This window comes from Azolla caroliniana, unplaced genomic scaffold, assembly GCF_043228905.1.
Source record: "Azolla caroliniana isolate FFs.n. ecotype wild unplaced genomic scaffold, voAzoCaro1.0.p SCAF_1, whole genome shotgun sequence".
Lineage (NCBI taxonomy): Eukaryota > Viridiplantae > Streptophyta > Polypodiopsida > Salviniales > Salviniaceae > Azolla > Azolla caroliniana.
The window spans coordinates 32,259,185-32,279,432 of record NW_028230436.1 but is presented as its reverse complement, the minus strand read 5'-3'; the positions used below and the strand labels follow the sequence as shown (position 1 = coordinate 32,279,432).

The 20,248-nt window shown below is 38.9% G+C and overlaps 2 protein-coding genes and 1 long non-coding RNA gene across 8 annotated transcripts; 2 read left to right on the top strand and 1 right to left on the bottom strand.

The window, feature by feature from the left end:
- The first annotated feature begins 1,781 nt into the window (after positions 1-1,781).
- Positions 1,782-5,885, top strand: LOC147869819 (uncharacterized). Of its 6 annotated transcripts, none has more exons than XR_015531321.1 (6): positions 1,785-1,799; positions 2,457-2,533; positions 2,665-4,863; positions 4,997-5,276; positions 5,361-5,791; positions 5,871-5,885. It is a non-coding gene; the product is annotated as an uncharacterized LOC147869819 (long non-coding RNA). The 6 variants fall into 6 exon arrangements; XR_015531322.1 differs by lacking the exon at positions 5,871-5,885 and having other exon boundaries at positions 2,665-4,308; positions 4,422-4,863; positions 5,361-5,856; XR_015531318.1 differs by lacking the exon at positions 5,871-5,885 and having other exon boundaries at positions 2,665-4,727; positions 4,801-4,863; positions 5,361-5,856.
- Positions 5,886-8,897: 3,012 nt separating this feature from the next.
- LOC147869818 (Pentatricopeptide repeat (PPR) superfamily protein) lies at positions 8,898-11,946 on the top strand. The gene has a single exon (XM_087333484.1). The coding sequence runs from the start codon at positions 8,908-8,910 to the stop codon at positions 11,488-11,490; it is 2,583 nt and encodes an 860-aa protein (XP_087189610.1). The 5' UTR covers positions 8,898-8,907; the 3' UTR covers positions 11,491-11,946.
- Positions 11,947-13,060: 1,114 nt separating this feature from the next.
- Positions 13,061-19,696, bottom strand: LOC147869817 (uncharacterized). Its single transcript, XM_087333472.1, has 8 exons — positions 17,875-19,696; positions 16,377-16,603; positions 15,933-16,265; positions 15,443-15,689; positions 14,581-14,709; positions 14,128-14,343; positions 13,918-14,041; positions 13,061-13,447 (listed from the first exon to the last, which is right to left on the bottom strand). The coding sequence occupies exons 1-8, from the start codon at positions 19,648-19,650 to the stop codon at positions 13,212-13,214; spliced, it is 3,288 nt and encodes a 1,095-aa protein (XP_087189598.1). The 5' UTR covers positions 19,651-19,696; the 3' UTR covers positions 13,061-13,211.
- Between the last annotated feature and the right edge of the window lie 552 nt (positions 19,697-20,248).

The window sequence follows — 20,248 nt, the reverse complement described above, 5'->3', positions numbered from 1 at the left end:
TGAATCTAATGGTTGTTATTGTAACGAGGTGTATCATGGGGCTTTGAGGATGAATGAACATGAATAGTGCTTTTAAGTGCTAAAGCTTTCATATGTATATGATGCCAGATGTATTTGTTTACTAAATAGATTGTTTTGAATTAGGCAATTGTTTTTCTAGTAAAAAGAATTCATTGATAGGAAGATTGGATGAATTGTGGTTTTGCAACTTTATCAAATTTGCTTGGGATAAGTTTTCTCCCACATATGTGTTTGCATTTGTTGTTTCTTAACCTCACGGAATTGTGCATGACAGAGGGAGAGAATGATCTCATATGAAGATTGGGTAAAACACAAAGAGATGATTATTCTCCAATGCATGTCCACCCGAAACTCTGTAACTTATCAAAGCTAACAACATATGAATCATGCAACATTCCTTTCTTTTTTTATACTTATGAACAAGTCAAGGAATTGGTAAAGTGTCGTTGGTAGAGAATTGTTAAAGAGTCATTGTTTGCCTATGAATACGACATTATGTGCAAAAGCAATATTTGAATGCAACATTTTGGAGGTTATCACACAACTTTCACATGAAAAATGATATACAACTCTCTCAATAACAAAGAGTTCATAGGAGGAGAACAAGATTTCTCTCATAAGTTTTGCACAAAACATCATAAAGATTCAAAGTAGGCGTACGAGAACATTGCCTAAACGTCTTGAAGCCTCTTTTCAAGGGTAGTTGTAAAACAATCCCCGTGTGTTATCGAACAAGAGATTGTGTACAATTACGATTACTGGATATGGTGAAAGGATCATAGGAGTGTGTTTGGGTTTGAATGATGTGAATGCACCTAAGAAGGTTCTCGTCAGGCTTACACAATTGACTAGTGAATGGTAGGACGAGGATGAAAGGTGGCGTTCTCGGCAACAGATATAGTATTATCCAAAGGGGTGGATGGTTGGTTGGTTGGTTGTGTGGGGGCGATGTGGCATCGTAGGAGGGGAAATCACGCAATGCACGAGTGTGGGCGAGAACGCAGTCGGTCAGGTGCCAGGGTTATGGATTCGGGGGGGATTCGCAGCCGGGCAAAAGAGATGGAAGAGGTTGCGCGGCCAACAGAAGCGATTTGCAAGACTTCTCTGGGACATCATGTGATTGATCGTGGGGGAGCGAGCCATAGCCAATGAATAATGAATGCTTAAGACTCCACACTACATTTACATATATGTATGTACATAGTGAGCTGCTAAAACTTGGTTGACAGATCTTATTAGAAACTTAAAAAGAAAACGAGTGTTGGGTCGGATCGGTCCGGTCTAGTTTTTTTGGTGGGCGGTTGCGTGTTGCGTGTTGCGTGTGCCTTCCGCCAAGCCAGCTGGAAGAGTCCGGCCCAAGTGTGAAACGGGAGGCGGGTGGGCGGACAAGTGTGAACACGTCTCCTCATCTTCGAGTCGGTTACCTAAATAGAAAAAGGAAAGAAAGAAAAGAAGAAGAGAATAAGCAGAAAGCATCTCCTTCTCTTCTTCTTCTTCTTCTTCTTCTTCTGTTTCTCTCTGCCTCTTTTACCTTAAGGCCTTCCAGTTTCTTCTTCTTCTTCACCTTCGGAAAGCACACAGAGAAGGAGGAAGAAGAAGGAGAAGATGATGATGATGGAGACTCCCTCCAAATTCACAGATCTGGTCACATCATCTCTGCATATCTCGCCTTGGCTTCGTTTCTCTCCGTCTTCTGTCCTCCCTCTCTCATCCCTTGACTATTCCGCCCCCTTCCATCCCCTCGCTTTTTTCTATTCTTGCCACAGATCCTTCCACAGGTAACTAGCGAGAAGATTTCTTCTTCCTCTTCTCTCTCCGTTTTGGTAATTCCCTCCCCTCGTATTTTTTTTGTTGCTTCTGCCAGATCCCTCAATAATTTTGTGAATCTCTCATTTTCTTTTTAACATCTGTAGCCTGATTCTTTCAAAATTTTCCGTTTCCCTAAATTTTCGTGTGAATATGGTTCAGAACAATTTTGGGATTTGTTGCTTTCCTCATGAAAGTTCTTATTTTTCTAGTTTTTTCCTCAGTTTTTATCTTTGTATCTCCCGAAGTGGGAGAAACTAGTTCAGAGCCGTCTTTGGTTGTGATTTTCCTGTTTTCTTGTAGGTTCGTCCTCAGATCTCGTTTTTTCTAACAGATCCGTCAGTAGATCTCGAGATTCGTTTGTGTCTGATCTTTTCCATTCTCGATATTTTTCGTTCGTTCTTTGCTTCGTTTACTCCACAAATCTGTCCTTTTATGCGTGGTGTACTTTTCTTTGATATGTCTACGCAAACAAGTTTTTTTTTGTTCTGATTTTTCAATTAAATTGATAATAGTTCCGAAGATTTTTCTCTTGGATCTGTTTTATCAGTTAACATGATATAACTACACATGGATTCTGGATCTTTGTTCTGATTTATCCGTATTTCCTATTTTATTTCATCCGGTAGTTCAGAGAAGGCTACGGAGGAGGCTTTCTGGAAATAGTATAGTTCAAGTGACCGGGAAGATAACTTCTCAACTTGAGGTATAAATCTTTAATCAGTTTTATGAAATTTTTGAACAGTTTTTAATTGTTTGTTGCCATGTTTTAAGAAAATAGTATTATATTGTGTATGACTTCAGATTGACTCATGGTTTTATTTTGTTTAATAATAGGAAGAACACTTGTCGCAGATCTGGGTTTTAATAAATCAAGCATCGTCGATGGCATGGTCCTGATGGTTAGAAAGGTCTCTATGGAAGTGTTGTTTATTATTTGGCAGTATTGTACGGGGATGAATGATGTCCCTATGGTAGATATTTAGCTCTCATTGTAGCCACTCAAGTGTCATCAGTTCGTGTTCTGGTGGCGTGCTGGTTTGCTTTTACATTCGTCTCCATCACCGATTCCCATTGGATGGCTTTTGGCTTCTATTTCTACCTCGATCATATGATCCTTCCCCTATGGGTGCGCTCACGGGGTGGATCAACAAGCAATAAAAATCTACCATTTTTGTTTTTGAGGGGGGAATTCTACCCCCCCTCAGCTGTGTGTTTTGCTTGTGTTTGTCCCTTTGTGTTTCTGTGCCTGTTTTTGTTTGTGGTGTGTGCGTGTTTTTAAGTCTAGCATATATTCTTACGGTTGAAGTGTCTATATATAAGTTCCTCATCCGCCTAAATCGATAATATCACATAATGACGATATGGGACATCGATCGTTTATTTAATTCATTAACATTTAAGTTCCTTATATAGACGATGCGGTCCTTCCCCTATGGGTGCGCTCACGGGGTGGATCACGCAACTGAAGCAATCTCCGTAATCGTTATGACCATTAATACTGAACGATCAATAGTGTTTCGTAAATAGTATCTGAAGTTAGATGAACGTATGATCCTTCCCCTAAGGGTGCGCTCACGGGGTGGATCAGAATTTGCTCAGGACGTGTTTTTGAGGTGGAATTTACCTCCATTGTGCTTGTTGCTTGTGCATTATTTATTTCCTCTGTTTGTGTCGATTAGAAGTCTAGTGTTCTAAAATACGTAGTGTAGGTTTTCAAGATTGAACAAAAACAGAACTGCATTGTACAAGTAGAATAAGACACATCAGTTGTCTCGTAGAGTTATTTTAACATGCTCTTATGTATCAACGATCAAGATGTTTTTCACTTGTATTTTAACATCTACTGCAGCATTAGGCTATTTGTTTTGATGATCCCTATAAAGAAGATTGTAACGGTGATTAACATCATGTTATGGGATCTGTGTAGTTTTTGAGGGTCATTATTGAAGGTCACGCATTTGAGTAGTTCTGAAGTTTGGAAAACATTGAGAACATCAACGGTGAAACAGATCGACAGATGGAAGAGTTATTGGAGACTGTCCTTTGGGAGATCTATATTTTGAATTGCAGATCCATGATGGGGTTTGATCGTTTGTATTGGAGTGGATGCTGGGTAAATGTGTGCATGTGTAATCCAATGCGTTAAATCGAGTGTTTTAAAGTGCTCTGCAAATTGTAAGTTGGTTTTATAGTTAAAGATACTCTTAAATCTCAGGCCTGCATCATATTTTAACGTTACTATGCACAATACTTATATCTATACGTTGACGTACAGTCTGAGAATTAGTCTGAGTCTCTTTGTCGTCATATTTTTAAGTTTTGCAATCAGTTTGGAATTGCTGGGGGTTTTTTATCAGTTTATGTATTGGATTCCACCAAATATGTTATCATGTTTAATGGTTTTGTGCAGTTCGGAGATGCTGGTCGTCTTCTGTGAGTACAGCTCCAATTTGAATATCAAGATTGTTACTATAGAATGTAATAATGATATCAGACATTTTTTAAATCTGTATCAATATTGCTTGTATTGTTTCAAAACTATTTTGTAGACTGTTGCTTATATAAGCATGTTGTATCTCTACAATTTGTAGAGAAGTGAATGTGAGGTTGGATCATAGGTCTGCCTAGTCGATTCTTGAGGAATTATTTCATCAGTGGATAGCTCTAGTGGAGCAGGTTATGCATTGTAGCCGTCCATTTCCTGTCAGCTTTTCGAGTTAAACAAGGAATGTTCTTTCAGTTCTTTGGGAATTGTGATGAAAATTCTCTAAATGTTGGAATCATCCTTCTATGCGGGTCTGAGAACTTGGAGTTGCTGAAGTTGGACAAGAGTTTTTGTGGGCATTTTTGGCTAATGATGAGTCTTCATCATGAAGTATCACCATACGATAGGATGGGTAAGCAAACATCCATAGTGTTGCCCAAGTATTACCAATACCACTATCACATTATATTTATATTTTCTTCTAGAGCATGAAGTTTCTTGATTTTTCTCGGTGGTTGAGCATCATGATTATATGACAACAGATTGGGGTAAGCATATCAGTAATATTCTGTTTAGCCCAATTTTAAGAATATGGCTCGTATCATATCATGACATATTTTCTCATTTTTTTAATTTCTTAAAGCTTTTTGATTGGGTTTGGGTCAAATTAAAATGCTGCAGGTTTCTGGCTGGGTCACGTGTTGGCAATTGGGATACTCGAACCTTTTCTATTCTATGATTTTTTGTAATTACCGGCTAATTGTCAATATTAACAATGTTTGTAAATGAACATTATCTCCGCATTTCATTGGGGGACTACAAATTGGCAAATTCCAACTGACATCTGAAGATGTTTCTATCCTTTCTAATGATACATTTGAAGATGGAATATGGATATTTTCAACTAATTGGAACTTCAGCTTGGGTTAGTCTATTGCTTTTCCGGCCTATACATCGGTCTGTAAGTGCTCCTTTTAAAACTCTCTGTTTATTGCATTCATTCCACGTCCCCCTTTCCTAAGGTTGCAACCTTCTTATATTGTAGGTGAAGACAACATTTTGAAATCTTTGCCTCATGTAAACTGATATGGTAGTGGTTTGGAATATAGTCTTCAATGAACTTGTTGATTTCCTGTGTAAGCTGGTTTCTAGCGATGGAAAAGTATTCTTCATTGAACTGTGCTTTGTGGTGGGCCTAGCATTTTGGTGGCGTTTATGATTGTTGAAATCTATAAAATGGCAGCTCAGAATTTGCGGAATAGTTTATATTGTTCAGTAGCGTGGAATGTATTTCTGTCCATGAATCTGCCAATGAAGCCAATAATAATGCCTTGGAATGTTGATTGTAGCCTTTGACATGACAGTGTACACTTTATTTGCTCCTTTGTTATACATGGCCACTGATAATTCGTTGGGAGGTTTGATCATAGCCCTGAAATAACAGTGGACACTAAACTTGCTCTTTCGTTACTCATGGTAAATTCCATTGAAAGTTGACTGTAGCCTTGACGCGAGAGGACACTAAACTTGCTCTTTTGTTACTCTTGCTCCCTAGGACTGGTAATGGTTAACTGCAGAAGCACCAATTAAGTGGCACTCACAACATTTTGATATATTGATAACGAGTGGCAAATGAGGCTATGATTGGGCATAGTGTTCCTGCTTCACCAGCGGAGTTTATTAGTGGATTGTTTGATGGAAGCTTCAAGTATCAGCAAGTTAGATGATAGTGAATAATCCTTTGCAGGACTTGATACATCAGCTCATTTGAATGGCCTCTGGCTAAAATTGACTAACAGGCTGGTGATGGATTGATTATAGGGAAATGTTTCATCTAATGCTGTGAGTGGTTAAACATGATTAGCTCAGAAGGCTTTTAATTCTGAATGTGGAGATAGAAACCAGCAAAGGCCCAAGTTAGTATTGCTTTACAATGCAGTTAAGATTCCTGATCGATACATATGAGAGGGTTTATGATACACTATTTACACAGGAGGGTATGTAAGTAATAACCAATTCAATGCATAGTAGCTGATTACTAAATAATAGACAGACGAAAATATGTGTATAGCACAGTTCCATATGAAATAACAAGCAACTCAATATACTTCACCTAAAATTTGTGATCAGCTCTATACGAAGTAGGTAATCAATGCAGACAAACATGAAATGTAGATATATAGCACACATCAGAAGACTTCAAGTACTGTTTTAGCACCAATATATTGTGATTGGCTCAATACATATTAGCTCAGCAGTAAATGTATAAACATCAAACATACATATATGTAGCACACCTGCATGTTTACAACCTTAGAACTAGTATATTTAGATCAGCTCAATACACAGTACCCCAGCAGCAAATGGATCAACATCAAACATATATATGTAGCACACCTGCATATATACATTAGAACCAGTACATAAATATAGCCACATAATAATACATAATACTTTTACAAGCACAAAGTCAATTGCAGGTCAATACGTCACAGCTGTATTCACTATGTGAATGTGATCAAATTAAGGGAATATGAAATATATGGATGGCACAAATGTAGGTCAGTATCCCATATTCACTATTGAAGGAAATAACTCAATGATACAATGATACAAATGACAAGCAGAAATGGTATAATGTATTACAAATGACACATTAGTCTATTCTACATAAATCTTATGAATAACATACTTGGACCACGCGACCAATTAGTTATACCATATAAATCTTATGAATAGGTTTGACCTTTGTTTGGAGAGGCCATACGTATGAAAGACAACTATAGGTCCTCTGTGCAACCATTAAGGATGATGTTTAAACCATACCAAGTGCATGCAAATAACTCGATGGAAAAACAATATGGACACATAGCACAAGTTTAGCACCAATAAAGATACAAATACTTAATGGAGCAATGCAATGGACAAATATCAATCAAACAATTAGTGCACCAATAACTCGCCGGAACAACAATATGGAGACATAGCACAAGTTTAGCATCAACTCAATATATAATAGGTCATACGCACTTCCAACTTTAAACTTTAAATAAATGAATGCAACAAAATCTCAAATTCATAAAATATGTACCCCATGGCAAAAAACATTCATTTGCAAACCCGTAATTAGCAAGGATTATTATTAACCTTGCCTATCGCATGAAATCCTAATTATCCATAATGTGGAAAATATTAGTGTCGTGGAACATGCAGTAACATGGTAAAAACATTGTTGAATATCAATGGTGCAAATATCAGCAACAAAATCTCAAATTCATAAAATATGTACCCCATGGCAAAAAACATTCATTTGCAAACCCGTAATTAGCAAGGATTATTATTAACCTTGCCTATCGCATGAAATCCTAATTATCCATAATGTGGAAAATATTAGTGTCGTGGAACATGCAGTAACATGGTAAAAACATTGTTGAATATCAATGGTGCAAATATCAATCAAACAATTAGTGCACCAATAACTTGTCAGAACAACAATATGGAGACATAGCACAAATTAGCATCAACTCAATATATAATAGGTCATATGCACTTCCAACTTAAAACTTTAAATAAATGAATGCAACAAAATCTCAAATTCATAAAATATGTACCCCATGGCAAAAAACATTCATTTGCAAACCCGTAATTAGCAAGGATTATTATTAGCCTTGCCTATCGCATGAAATCCTAATTATCCATAATGTGGAAAACATTAGTGTCGTGGAACATGCAGTAACATGGTAAAAACATTGTTGAACGTTAGAGTTAAGAATTGGTTAAGATTATGGGATGTTCTTCCCAATATGGCTTGTCGGAGATTATGGAATGTCATGAAGAGCCTACGAAAGATTGTGGAATGTATTTACCCCTTCACTAGAGTTCAATGAAGTTTATGGGATGTTCTTTCCACTTGTACTACTATACAAGTAAAGTGGTTGTTCAAAATATAATACAAGCAATTCATGTTTTAGGTAATAATACATTGTCTACACTTACATAAAATGCCCTCATATTATATGTCCATTAACCCAAACACAAGTTCAAATAGTGACGCGCCGTGCATAACTACTCCTAAACTACATGCTAGACCTCTTTGCTTTCACCAAATATTACTAATTTGTAAATCATTACATATCACTACTTTGTTGACACATCCATCTCAAGAAAGACCTGGATTAGCCAATAGTCCCTGCCCGCTTCACGTTTTCTCTGTTTACCATTCACGCCAATGAACGAGGGAGAGGTTAGCTCTAATCCAAGAAGGGCGATGACTGAATACGTCATGTGGGTTAGCGAGCGAGAGGTTGGTTTTTGGGAGGGAAAGACATTTATTTATACAAAGGGGTAATAAGATGATCCTAAGACATAACTTACCAATCTCTATAGATATGTTTATGTGTAGATAATAGATATATATACATATACATATATGTATCAGTATGTATACATATATGGAATACATACAGTATGTATATGTATACAGTGTGTATACATATATGGAATACATACAGTATATGTATACAGTGTGTGTCTATCCGCAAAGAGGCTGAAACTGCGAAGAGAGCAGAGCCTGAGGCCCCTGCGCCCTGGCGATGGCGCAACTTCCTCTCCTTATCACACCTCCCCTGCGCCCGTCAGATTCTGATTTTCCCTCGTCTACCATGCCCATTTCGTCGATTCCTCCATCCGAGACTGAACAATCTGCACCCTCCGACCCAAGCTTCTCTCGCATCCTCCCCATCCTACAGTCCCTTCATTTTCTTCCCCCTCCCCCTCCCCCTCCTCCTTCTTCTTCTGCAGAAGCACTTGGTATAGTGAGAGACGCTCTTATCTCTCATCCTGCCATTGACCAACAATCCCCATCTGCTCAGAAACCACCCAAAACCTCCAAAAAAACCCGTCTTGGAAAACCTCAACCATGGCTGAGAGAGCTGTCAGACAAAGGAGAGTCAGTATACCAACAAATATGTGAAGCCAGAATAGAGGATGTGGGAGGAATCTTGGATGAATATTTGGGAGCACCTTTAGAGGAGTCGTTGGGCGAATCTTCACAACAGCAACAGAAATTACCACCATCACAACAGGGAGTTCACATGGGCGAGCTTCGCATTATCATAAAAAGCTTGGGAGATCGGGATCAAAATTGTGATTCGGATTCTGATTCTGATTGGAAGAAAGCTCTCGAGGTATTTGAATTTGCTCGAAAACGTCCCGAATTTGAACATGAAGGAAAAGGTATGCTATCTGCCATTCTTAAGATTCTTGGTAAACAATCTCAGCTTGTTATTGCATCAAATCTCTTCAATGAGCTTGAAAAAGATGGATATCTACTAGATGTATATGCTTATACTGCCCTTTTGAGTGCATATTCACAATGTGGAAAGTATCATAAGGCAACTTGGCTATTCAAAAAGATGCAAGAAGAGGGTGGATGCGAGCCAAACCTTGTTACTTACAATGTAATGCTTGATCTTTATAGCAAGAAAGGAAAGCCTTATGGAAAATCTAAGTCACTTGTTAATAAAATGAAGGAACGAGGCATTGCTCCTGATATATACACTTATAATACTCTTATAAGTGCTTGTATCAATGGGTCTCTTTGTGATGAAGCTTCATGGATTTTTCGAGAAATGAAGTTAGCTGGATGTATACCTGATCGGGTAACTTATAATGCTCTTCTCGATGTATATGGTAAGTCAGGTCGGCATCAGAATGCATTGGATATACTAGAAGAGATGGGGAGAAATGGACATCCGCCTAATATAATCACTTATAATGAACTTATTGCTGCCTATGGAAGAGTTGGCCTCTACAAAGAAGCTCTTGCCCTTGTTGAGACTATGGAAACCAAAGATGTTTTGGCAGATGTATTTACTTACACTAGTCTTGTGAGTGCCTTTTGCAAGGCTGGTATGGAAAAGGAGGCTCTTAGAATCTATGGAAAGATGAAAGAAGCAAAATGCCTTCCAAGTGTGGTGGTCTTCAATGCCTTGATTGATATGTTTGGAGAGAAATCAAACTTTGAAGAGATGATGAAGGTTTTGGATGAGATGAGAAATTACGGGTTCACGCCTGATGTGGTCACATGGAACACGTTGCTCACGATTGTTTCAAGGCATGGAATGCAAGTTGAAGTAAGGCAAGTTTTCAAAGATATGAAACGGGCAGGGTATGAACCCGATAAGGCAACTTTCAACATTCTAATTGAGGCATATGGACGATTAGGATCTTCTGAAAAGGCTATGGATATGTATAAAGCTATGCTTATCACTGATTGCTGCCCGGACAAGGCGACCTACAACGCTCTTTTGGCTGCGGTTGCGCGGGAAGGCTTATGGAGACAAGCTGAGCTTATTTTCCAATGCATGCAAGATAATAAATGCTACCCCAACAACCATAGTTTTTCATCTCTCCTGCATGCATATGCAATTGGTGGCCATGTCAAAGGGGTGGAGAGGATAGCAAGTGATGTATATTCAGGTAAGATTGAACCTGATGGAGTTATTTTAAAAGCTTTGATCCATGCCCATAGCAAGTGCAATATGGTGGAAGAAGCAAAAGAAGATTATCTGAAATTGCAAGCCCTGGGAGAAACCATAGATGTGAGTACACATAATGTGATGATTTCTGCCTACGGGAAGAATGGGTTCATTGACAAAGCTCTCGAAACTTTTGAATCTATGGCTACATTCAATGTAAAGCCCGATGCTGCCTCATACAATTCTCTGATCGCCATGTATGGAAAAGAAGGGTTTTACAGAAAAGCTGAAGAGATGCTTATGGCTATGGCATCGGCTGGTGTTGAGCCTGACATAGTCTCATACAATACGTTGCTTTTAGCATATGCAAAACATGGCCATATGGAAGACGCAGCCCGGATTTTCACTGAAATGGTTCGGGCTGGTTTCAAGCCTGACAAGATTACCTATAACATACTTGTACATAACTATGCTGCAAATGGGATGTTTGCCGAGGCTTTAAATATGATCGATTACATGAAGAAAAACAAGGTGTGGCCAACCGAAGCAACATACCGAGTACTCTTAGATTCATACATAAAGAAGCAGAGATTCCATGATGCTTCAGTGTTGCTTCGAAGGGTGAAGCGAACTGAACCATTTCATAAGTCTTTGTATGGTAGATTTTTCAGGCTAACAACACGCTTGAATAAGTAGAGAATAGAGCTTCATTGGCATTTTTAAGCCATGTGGGGGTTGTGTAACAATGATGGCATAAGTAGAGAGCAGGCCTCATCTAAGAAGGTTAAGCAAACTTGTATGTAAAATAAATTACTCCGAAGCTTCAGGAGCAAACTGAATTCCTCTGAAATGGAGGCTGACAATGAAGCTACATACAAGGATACTACAAAAAATTTATTGGAGAAACAAGGATGACTCGAACCTCTTTTGAAGCCAATTGCTAGCAGTTCTGGAAGATGGATCGCAAAGCATGATGGAACTTTCTAATACAAATTTGGAACACATTTGTGAGATAATGTAAGCCAGTGCTAATTTGTAAGTGGCTTTCAGAAGACTGTTTCCACATTACCCTCGCTCCTTGCTCATGTGAATTTGTAACCACTTGTGTCAAGGCTCTACAAACTTATGAGAGAATTTTACAATTGGAGATTATAATCCTCTACATTTCAATCATTCAATCCTTGGTGGTTATGACACTTTGTGCTTTCCTTGACCCATGGGGATTCGTTCACACCCTATTCACATTCATGAGTTATTCACGGACTAGCCATGACTGTGGATGGCCCATCCAAAGCGTCGAAGTTAACTCATTTTAATTAGAAGTGGCGTGACAAACTTAACACAACCAAGTAAATCTTGTGTCAATACTTGTCTTTGTTCCCCATTCTCGGTCTCATTAATTTGATTGTACTGCTACTAATCCCTGACTTGTTCCCCATTCTTGGTCTTTGTTCCCCATACTTTGATAGCAGAAAACACACCCACAAATGCCCACCCAAAGTGGGAGCGCCCAAAGAAGGATATGTTGTGGTTGAGGTAATCTTGTTGTCAGTAGCTTCCCTTTGATCCATTTTCATGAGACGAGGGCTAAATATGTTCTTCGTAGTCAGTCCGTCTTGTTAATTGTCATGGGCCATGGTCTACTATAGTGATGCATACAATGTGCACACATCCATGTGTTCCCCCTCTACAGGGGACTTCCACACATCCTCTGAAAGTTGAAATCGATCACAAGAGTACATTACATGATCAATTGATTCTAAACTATACTCCAAAAGTTGAAAATTAGAGTCTCATGGCTGTTTGCAAGTACTAAATATTGCTGTCTTTCATTAATCATCATGAAAACATTATGATAACACAACCTAGAGGTAAAGGTGCCACTATTTTATTAAGCCTGAATGTTCTCTACAAGTTATCATTATGTGCCTTTCGTTTCCTTACATGCACAAGTTCAATCAAACCTCTTCTCTAGAAACCTTACAAAATCAATGTTAGATCTGTACGTCTGAAAATTCACCACATTCAATGTTCAATGCTCATAACTAGTGATAGGAACAACGCTAATTCCTACTGCTCGCATTCCACACTAACTGCTTGTTCAAAAAGTTACAATCTTTCAGAGTTCTAAAAGGTCAATGAAAGCTTTCATGTGAAGTTGTGGACAAAATGATCAAATGTCACCCCAACTCAATATTCAATGCAACAATGCAATCATTGAAAATAGCCCAAGCAATTCACTTAATTCATTTTCTTCTCTAGAAGCTTCAATTTAGAAGCTCCCACAAATGAAGGGATTTGCAATCAAATATGACGTATTGAAAATCATTCAGCATAGCCCAAATCATTCATTTTATTCTTTACAAGTTTCAGTTTTGAACCTCCCATTCTTCAATTGAAATGGTAACAAGTGTCATCTAATAGTGACTGATAGCGGCTGATTGTAGAGCTTTTTGAACTAGCTCCTTTTGTTGAGCAGCATGCAAAGTGGCAAATCCTGTTGCGGTGGCAGCTGAAGGTGGCCGACCAACATATTTCACATCTTCATATGTGCCACGATTTACTGCCCGCATTGCAGTGGCAAGTCGGGGACCAACGTGCATGCATGCTCCCATGTTCATTGGCTCTTCTTGACACCACACAACTTCTGCATCTACAATTGGCCATCCAAAAGCATATTGCTTAACAAACAAAATGATAAAACAAGCTACATGAATATCAATAACTTTTCAGACCAAACTACTCGTTTCTGTATGTGTTGTTTATATGGTATGTGTAGCAATTACAGACGCAAGTTGCTCATTTTTACTAATATTTGGTGGTGAAGGAAAACATCACTTATGATTTCCAATGGGCATACTGATAGCTCTTTGAGTATGACTGAATTACTCTCTTATACTCCGGTTTTTTGTGCATATATACAGTCATTCATGCCCACTCAAAACACCTTTTGTGCATACACTACATATGTACAACCACATGCCGCTCTGGGTGAATGCCCCTAGAGATACCTCTACTGTGCATGACGCTTTTTGTATGTGTATCCTATATGTTCTTATCTGAATTTAGAGTAAACGTAGATGTTTTGCTTTTGCAAGAAGATACAGACAAAGAGAAACTTACTGGGGTAACGTTTTAACTCCCTTTGGATAAGATCATACGGGAAAGGGCATAACTGTTCGAGGCGGCAGATCGCCACATCACTACATTGGAGCCTATTTCTTTCCTCCTCCAATTCATAGTAAACCTACACATTGCATCACTATATCTCAGGAAGAAATCACTTAGTAAACCTACATTCATATGCTCTCAAAAAGTTCATAAGAAACTTGCCTTTCCTGAACAAAGAATGAGCCTACGGATGCCCTCTTCTCTATCAGAATGAAGACTCTGATCTTTGATAAGACGTTTAAAACGAGTTCCTTGCTTGTCAAACCCAGGGTGTCCTTCTACATCATCAAATTCAGAAAGATTGGACTTGCATGAGGGATGACGGAGAAGATTCTTTGGTGACATCACAATCAATGGTTTACGGAAATCTCGATGAATCTGCCACGTTTCCCGAACAAGATTGTTAGACTAATAGACTGAGTAAAATCAAAAAAATAAGGGGAAAAGTTCAAAATATGCCCAGCTTGTTGGGTAAAGTACATTGCGTACTAATGAGAGGTATTAGGGGTATATATTCTGGTTACTTTGGAAACTAGAGGTATTCTGATAAATTGCTGACAAATACCCCCACCCCCACTTCCCCCCCACAAAAAAAAGAGAGCATAGAAGCCTTACTTGACGGCGAAGGACATGGAAATAATTGGCTGGAGTCGTGACATTTACTACTTGCCAATTACATTCTTGGACCTGCGTACGCAATGATGGATCCATCTCTGGTATTACAAAGGGGTTATCATTACTCATCTGCAAGAATGTTTGAAACAGAAAAGAGGTATTACTATCAAACATTGCAATATAATACATAGTAATCATTTACTTATTAGAAAAAACATCAGCTTCCAGAAGAAGATTATATAATCAAACTGGCTAGGAGGACATGAGACTTGGGTGCCATGAGCTCATGAGCGTATGCATAACCTTAGAGAATCAATAGGGATGGTTGCTGCATTGGCCAGATATTTAAGGATTGATATACAACCAAGTGAATGTGAGGCCAAGAAAATCATGGGTGGAAAACATAGCAAAAAACCAACTTTGCAAGCTTGAAAGAGAATATTTCAACCGATTTGCTGGATTTTTGCTTCCTTTGACGGAATGGTCGTTAAAGAGAGAAATATCTCTATTTTTAATTCATTCATGGACGATAAGGTTTGCCAAAACAACAGCGAAATAAATAATGTGTCCATAGATAATTACACTTTGTTTCAGCAGGTTTAACTACACATTTCAGGGTTTCCATCTTGTCTTCTTGCTTTGAGAGGGTTGGTTCATAAGAATTTGTCAAAGTAAAACCAAAGCTATATCATTCACACACATGTATGGGTCACTAAAGTGTAAACACAATCCGCATGTGAACAATGCATAGCGATCTCATAACTGATATTTTATTACCAAGAAAAATGCATGCTTCTCGAGGAATAAACTGTAAAAAGCCATAATGAGAACACAAAGACATAATAATACAAGGTCAACTTACTTGCAGGAAACGTTCCATGCGGCCACTGGAATGCTCTGGTCCTTGCCCGTCATAACCATGAGGAAGTAAAACAACCAGGCCAGCTTGTCGCAGCCACTTTGCTTCACCACAACTCAAAAACTGATCAAATATGACTTGGGCACCATTTGCAAAGTCCCCGAATTGAGCTTCCCATAAAACCAAGGAATTTGGATTCTCCATGGAGTAGCCCAACTCAAATCCAAGAACACCAAACTCAGAAAGAGAGCTGCAATTACATTCAATCCGTTCCAAAAGTCATGACACAGCTATATATTGCAACACAAATAGACCTACAACAAACCTAATAGCAAATATATGATGGATAAGTATTTGATGACGTTATGAACGTCTATTGCCAAATTTACACTTATGTTTCATATTATAGCCAAAAGCATCCATAAAAGTGTCAACTAAGCATAATTTAATTTATTCCTCTGAGGCCAAGATAAGGGTTGTAAAAACTCCTTACCTGTTACTAACAGTAAACATTTCATCTACCTGATTCATGATTACATGATCAAGTGGACAATACTTCTCTCCAGTCAATTGGTCATGGACAACAGAATGCCGATGACTAAAAGTCCCCCTCTCAACATCCTGCCCACTAAGCCGAACGTGATTTCCCTCAACAAGAAGTGTCCCAAAAGCAAGGGCCTCTGCCGTAGCCCAATCAACACCTTCTCCTGTTTGTATCATTTGAGCACGCTGATCATATAATCTTTTAATTGTCCTATGGGGATAGAAATCTGGTGGCAGAGTTGTAATGGATGTGCCCACACTTTTCAGTATCTCTGGCTTCACCCTGTCAAACAGATTGAAATGCATATTACCATGGCTATCGTCATACAAAGCACATATGTAATTAACAAGGCAATTGGGTGTAATGGTATGAAATCTAGCAAGTTGTATATACCCCGTATTTCTTACTCGAGAAAGCTGTTCTGGTCCTTTAAACCCAGCCCAGAAGGCTGCAAGCCAATCCCTACTTTTAGGCACATAATCTTTACAGTTATTGAATTCTTCATTTAAAATGGACATGACTTTGTCATGAATCTTATCGACTGATTCTTTTGTCATTACACCAGTCTCAATTAAATGCTTTTGGTAAATATCAACAGCCGGTGGATGGTTCTTAATAACCTGTGAGAAGCACAAATATGACTAAGATTGACCGCAATTTAGAATAAAACGTACTAAGAATACCATTTGTATTAGATGGCATGCAAATAGATAGTTCTCAAAAGAATATTTTATGTAGAAAGGAAAAACAATTCAAAAAAGGATCTTTTTTAGATTGTATAGCATCCATTATATAACTATATTAATTAGAGTCTACTGAACTGTTGCAAAAGAGGGTAAAGAAAAACGGAATATCACGAATTGCTGTCTATGAGATATAACGTACAGAATGCTAAAAAACATCTGTTCAGAACAAAATCAAATGCATCTATAAACGAACTCAAGATTAGAAAGGACAACAGGCTGCCATTAGTATCCAAGAAACCAGTAAACCAACTGGTTTGGAAGTTGAGAGCATGTCAATGCTACTTGAGTAACTACTAATGCTAGATGGTACCCGAGAACCCAGTCGACATTGCACAATCAATGTATGATTATAATTATTGTCCTTGTTGTTATCTATCTCCTCACACTGAAGTGAACATTCCTCATGGTATCACCAACATTTTGGTATTGCTCCATCCCTCTGATTCAGTTACTGCAGTTGTCATTCACTGAGCATATAACAGATGAAAAGTCAAGATGGACATTGCACGGTAAACTGGGTACAATAGCACTGAGCACACCACTGATCTATAACAAAACATATTTGCTAGCCTTATCAATCCTTCAAGGTAAGTACATTGTAGTTTGTAGTTCCTAGATACTGCTATTCATGAAATTTTGAGGAACATGGGTTCTAGAGAATCGCATAGCAAAAAAGAGAAAGAACTAACAGAAGCATATCAACGAAAATCTGTAGTAGGAACATCTAAGCTTGTCAAAAGTCTTTAGCGTGGAACTCTAATATTTAACATTAATATCCCAAATTTTTATCCATTCTAATATCCTCTAGGATAAGTACTCTTGAGATTTATGTTGGTTCATAATCTCAGAAGTATTTTTCACTGTTGTTTATAATACCAGCGTGGCTGTTCCATTTTGCTAGTAGATCACGTTCTAATTTTAGCTTCAACCCTCTGTTCTTCTATCCAGATAAGATATGACGTGAAATCATGATTGCAATGTTGTTGGGTCTTTCATCGGCCACTTTTAAGCATAATTTTTTCCCTTCCCCTCTAAACAAAATATGCTCTTTGGATTCGGTGGTCATTTTATCCGACTTGTAGTTGTATAATACATCTCTCTCTCTCACACACACAGACTGTATCTCATTCTCATAAAATGGATACCTGATACATTTTTGGCTGTGTGAAAGATGGTTCATCGATCTCATTATGGCCAAATCTTCTATAACAAACTATATCCACCACAACATCAGAATGGAAAGTGTTTCTCCAATCAGCTGCTAGCTCGCATACATGTGCAACAGCTTCCATATCATCACCATTAACATGAAATATAGGCACATTAAGCGCTTTTGCCACATCTGTACAGTACGGTGACGATCTACTAGACTTTGGATCTGTGGTAAATGCAACCTGGTTGTTGACCACAATATGAATAGTTCCACCCGTAGTATAATTTGGTAAGTCACTTAAATGAAGCGTTTCATAAACAACACCTTGCCCTGAAAAGCTTCCATCTCCATGCAGTAGCACACCCATATTCTTAATTCTATCCAAATCCTTGGTGTAGTATTGCTTTGCACGTGTTTTGCCAATCACCACTGGATTTACTGCTTCCAAATGACTAGGATTTGCAACAAGAGAGAGATGAACTCTCTTCCCACCTCTAGTTGGACGATCATATGAAGTACCTAAGTGATATTTCACATCTCCACTTCCGGTGTAAGTACCCAATTCATCGGCTGGCTTTATACCACCACTGAATTCACTAAAAATATGTCTCAGAGGTTTCCTAACCACATTAGCAAGAACATTCAATCTTCCCCTATGAGGCATACCAATAACAATGCTTTCGACACCTAAGTCGGCAGCTCGATCAATAAGTTCCTTCATTCCAGGAACTAAGGTTTCACACCCTTCTAAGCCAAATCTTTTGGCTGCTGTCCATCTTTGGGCCAAAAAATTCTCAAACGTGCTACTCCAAATCAAACGATCAAGAATCACTGCTTGCCGATCAGGGCTATATGTTCCCGGAGCTTGGGTTTCAATCCTCTCTCGGAGCCAATTGCATTGATCTCTATCCGAAATATGCATGTATTCATATCCAATATGCCCACAATAAGCTTGCTCTAATCGAGCCAAAATAGCCCGAAGTGTCTGAATGGGCCGATTCTCCGAAAGAAATCCAGACATTCTCCAGACACCAAGGAAAAACTCTCGATCTAAATCTGCATTAGTAAAGCCATAAAGAGCAGGATCGAGATCGGCAGGAATAGAGCGTTGGTCCAGACCAAGAGGATCGAGCTTTGCTTTCATGTGCCCATTCACTTGATAAGCTCTCACTAGCAATAATAATCGCATGCTCTCTTGAATGGTTTGTCCTGATACCCCCGGAGTAGTTGAAGCTTGGCCAGTGAAATTCTTGAAGAAACTGTTCCAAGACTCATCAACACTATTTGGATCGGCTTCCCATGCTCTCTGAAGCTCTTCTAAATACACACTACTTGTGCCATCAAGAAAGTTATCGGTGAGCTTTGAGAGGGGAACAGACCTGGGGATGGGGGCCTCATTCGATGACGAGGTGGAGGAGGAGGAGGATTTGATGATTGTGGTTCCATGGAGAGATCTTCTTTGAGACAACCACAAAGACCGTAGGATAGGTGTAGATTCGGATTGTTGGGACCACCAAAAGGGTGATCGAATGTCCCCAGTACATTCTGATCGCCGAGACATCCAGTGAGACCCCGACGATGATGGACTCCACAGAGGCCGACCACAATCTATTACAAAAGATTCTGAAGAGTCTGCATATTTGGAAGGAATTGAATTTGAAGAGGAGAGGGATGATTGTTGCCTGTATGATGATGATTGCAAAAGGAGGCCGGCATATCGTAGTTTTGCGCTCCTATAGGATGATGCAGAAATCTTAATGAACCCCATTTTATTTCTCCTGACTCTTCTTCTTCTGGTCTTTCTTAGTTGGTGGGCTCTTCTGATCTTTTTTCTTGCTTGAGTCCTTCTGGTCCTTCTTCTCTTCTTCCTCCTCCTCCTTCTTCTTCTTCTTCTATTTTTGGGTTTTTGTTTATCCTCCTCTTCTTGGTATCCTCCTCCCCCTTCTCCTACTGCTTTCTTCTTCTTCTTCTTCTTCTTCTTCTTCTTTATCTTTATCTTTTTCTTGGGTTCTTCTTCTGAACTTACTCCTTCCTGTCTTCCTTCTTCTTCTTCTTCTTCTTCTTCTTGCCGCCACCTCTGCCTACTTAAAACCTTGAACAATTATTTTTTGTCGCACACCTTGAACAATTATTTTTTTGTCTCCATTGCTTGACACACACGTGGCAAGTTGCCGAGATAATCAATCATTATCACACTGACTGCCGGACACAAGCAGAGACAGAGACAGAGACAGAGACAGAGAAACAAGAGGCAGAGGCAGAGGCAGACAGATTATTATGTAGTGTAGTGTTTAGACTGCATGCATCTGTTCCCATTCATTCAAGTCTGTTGGCCGGCCAGCCACTCTCGATCGGCCGATCAATCG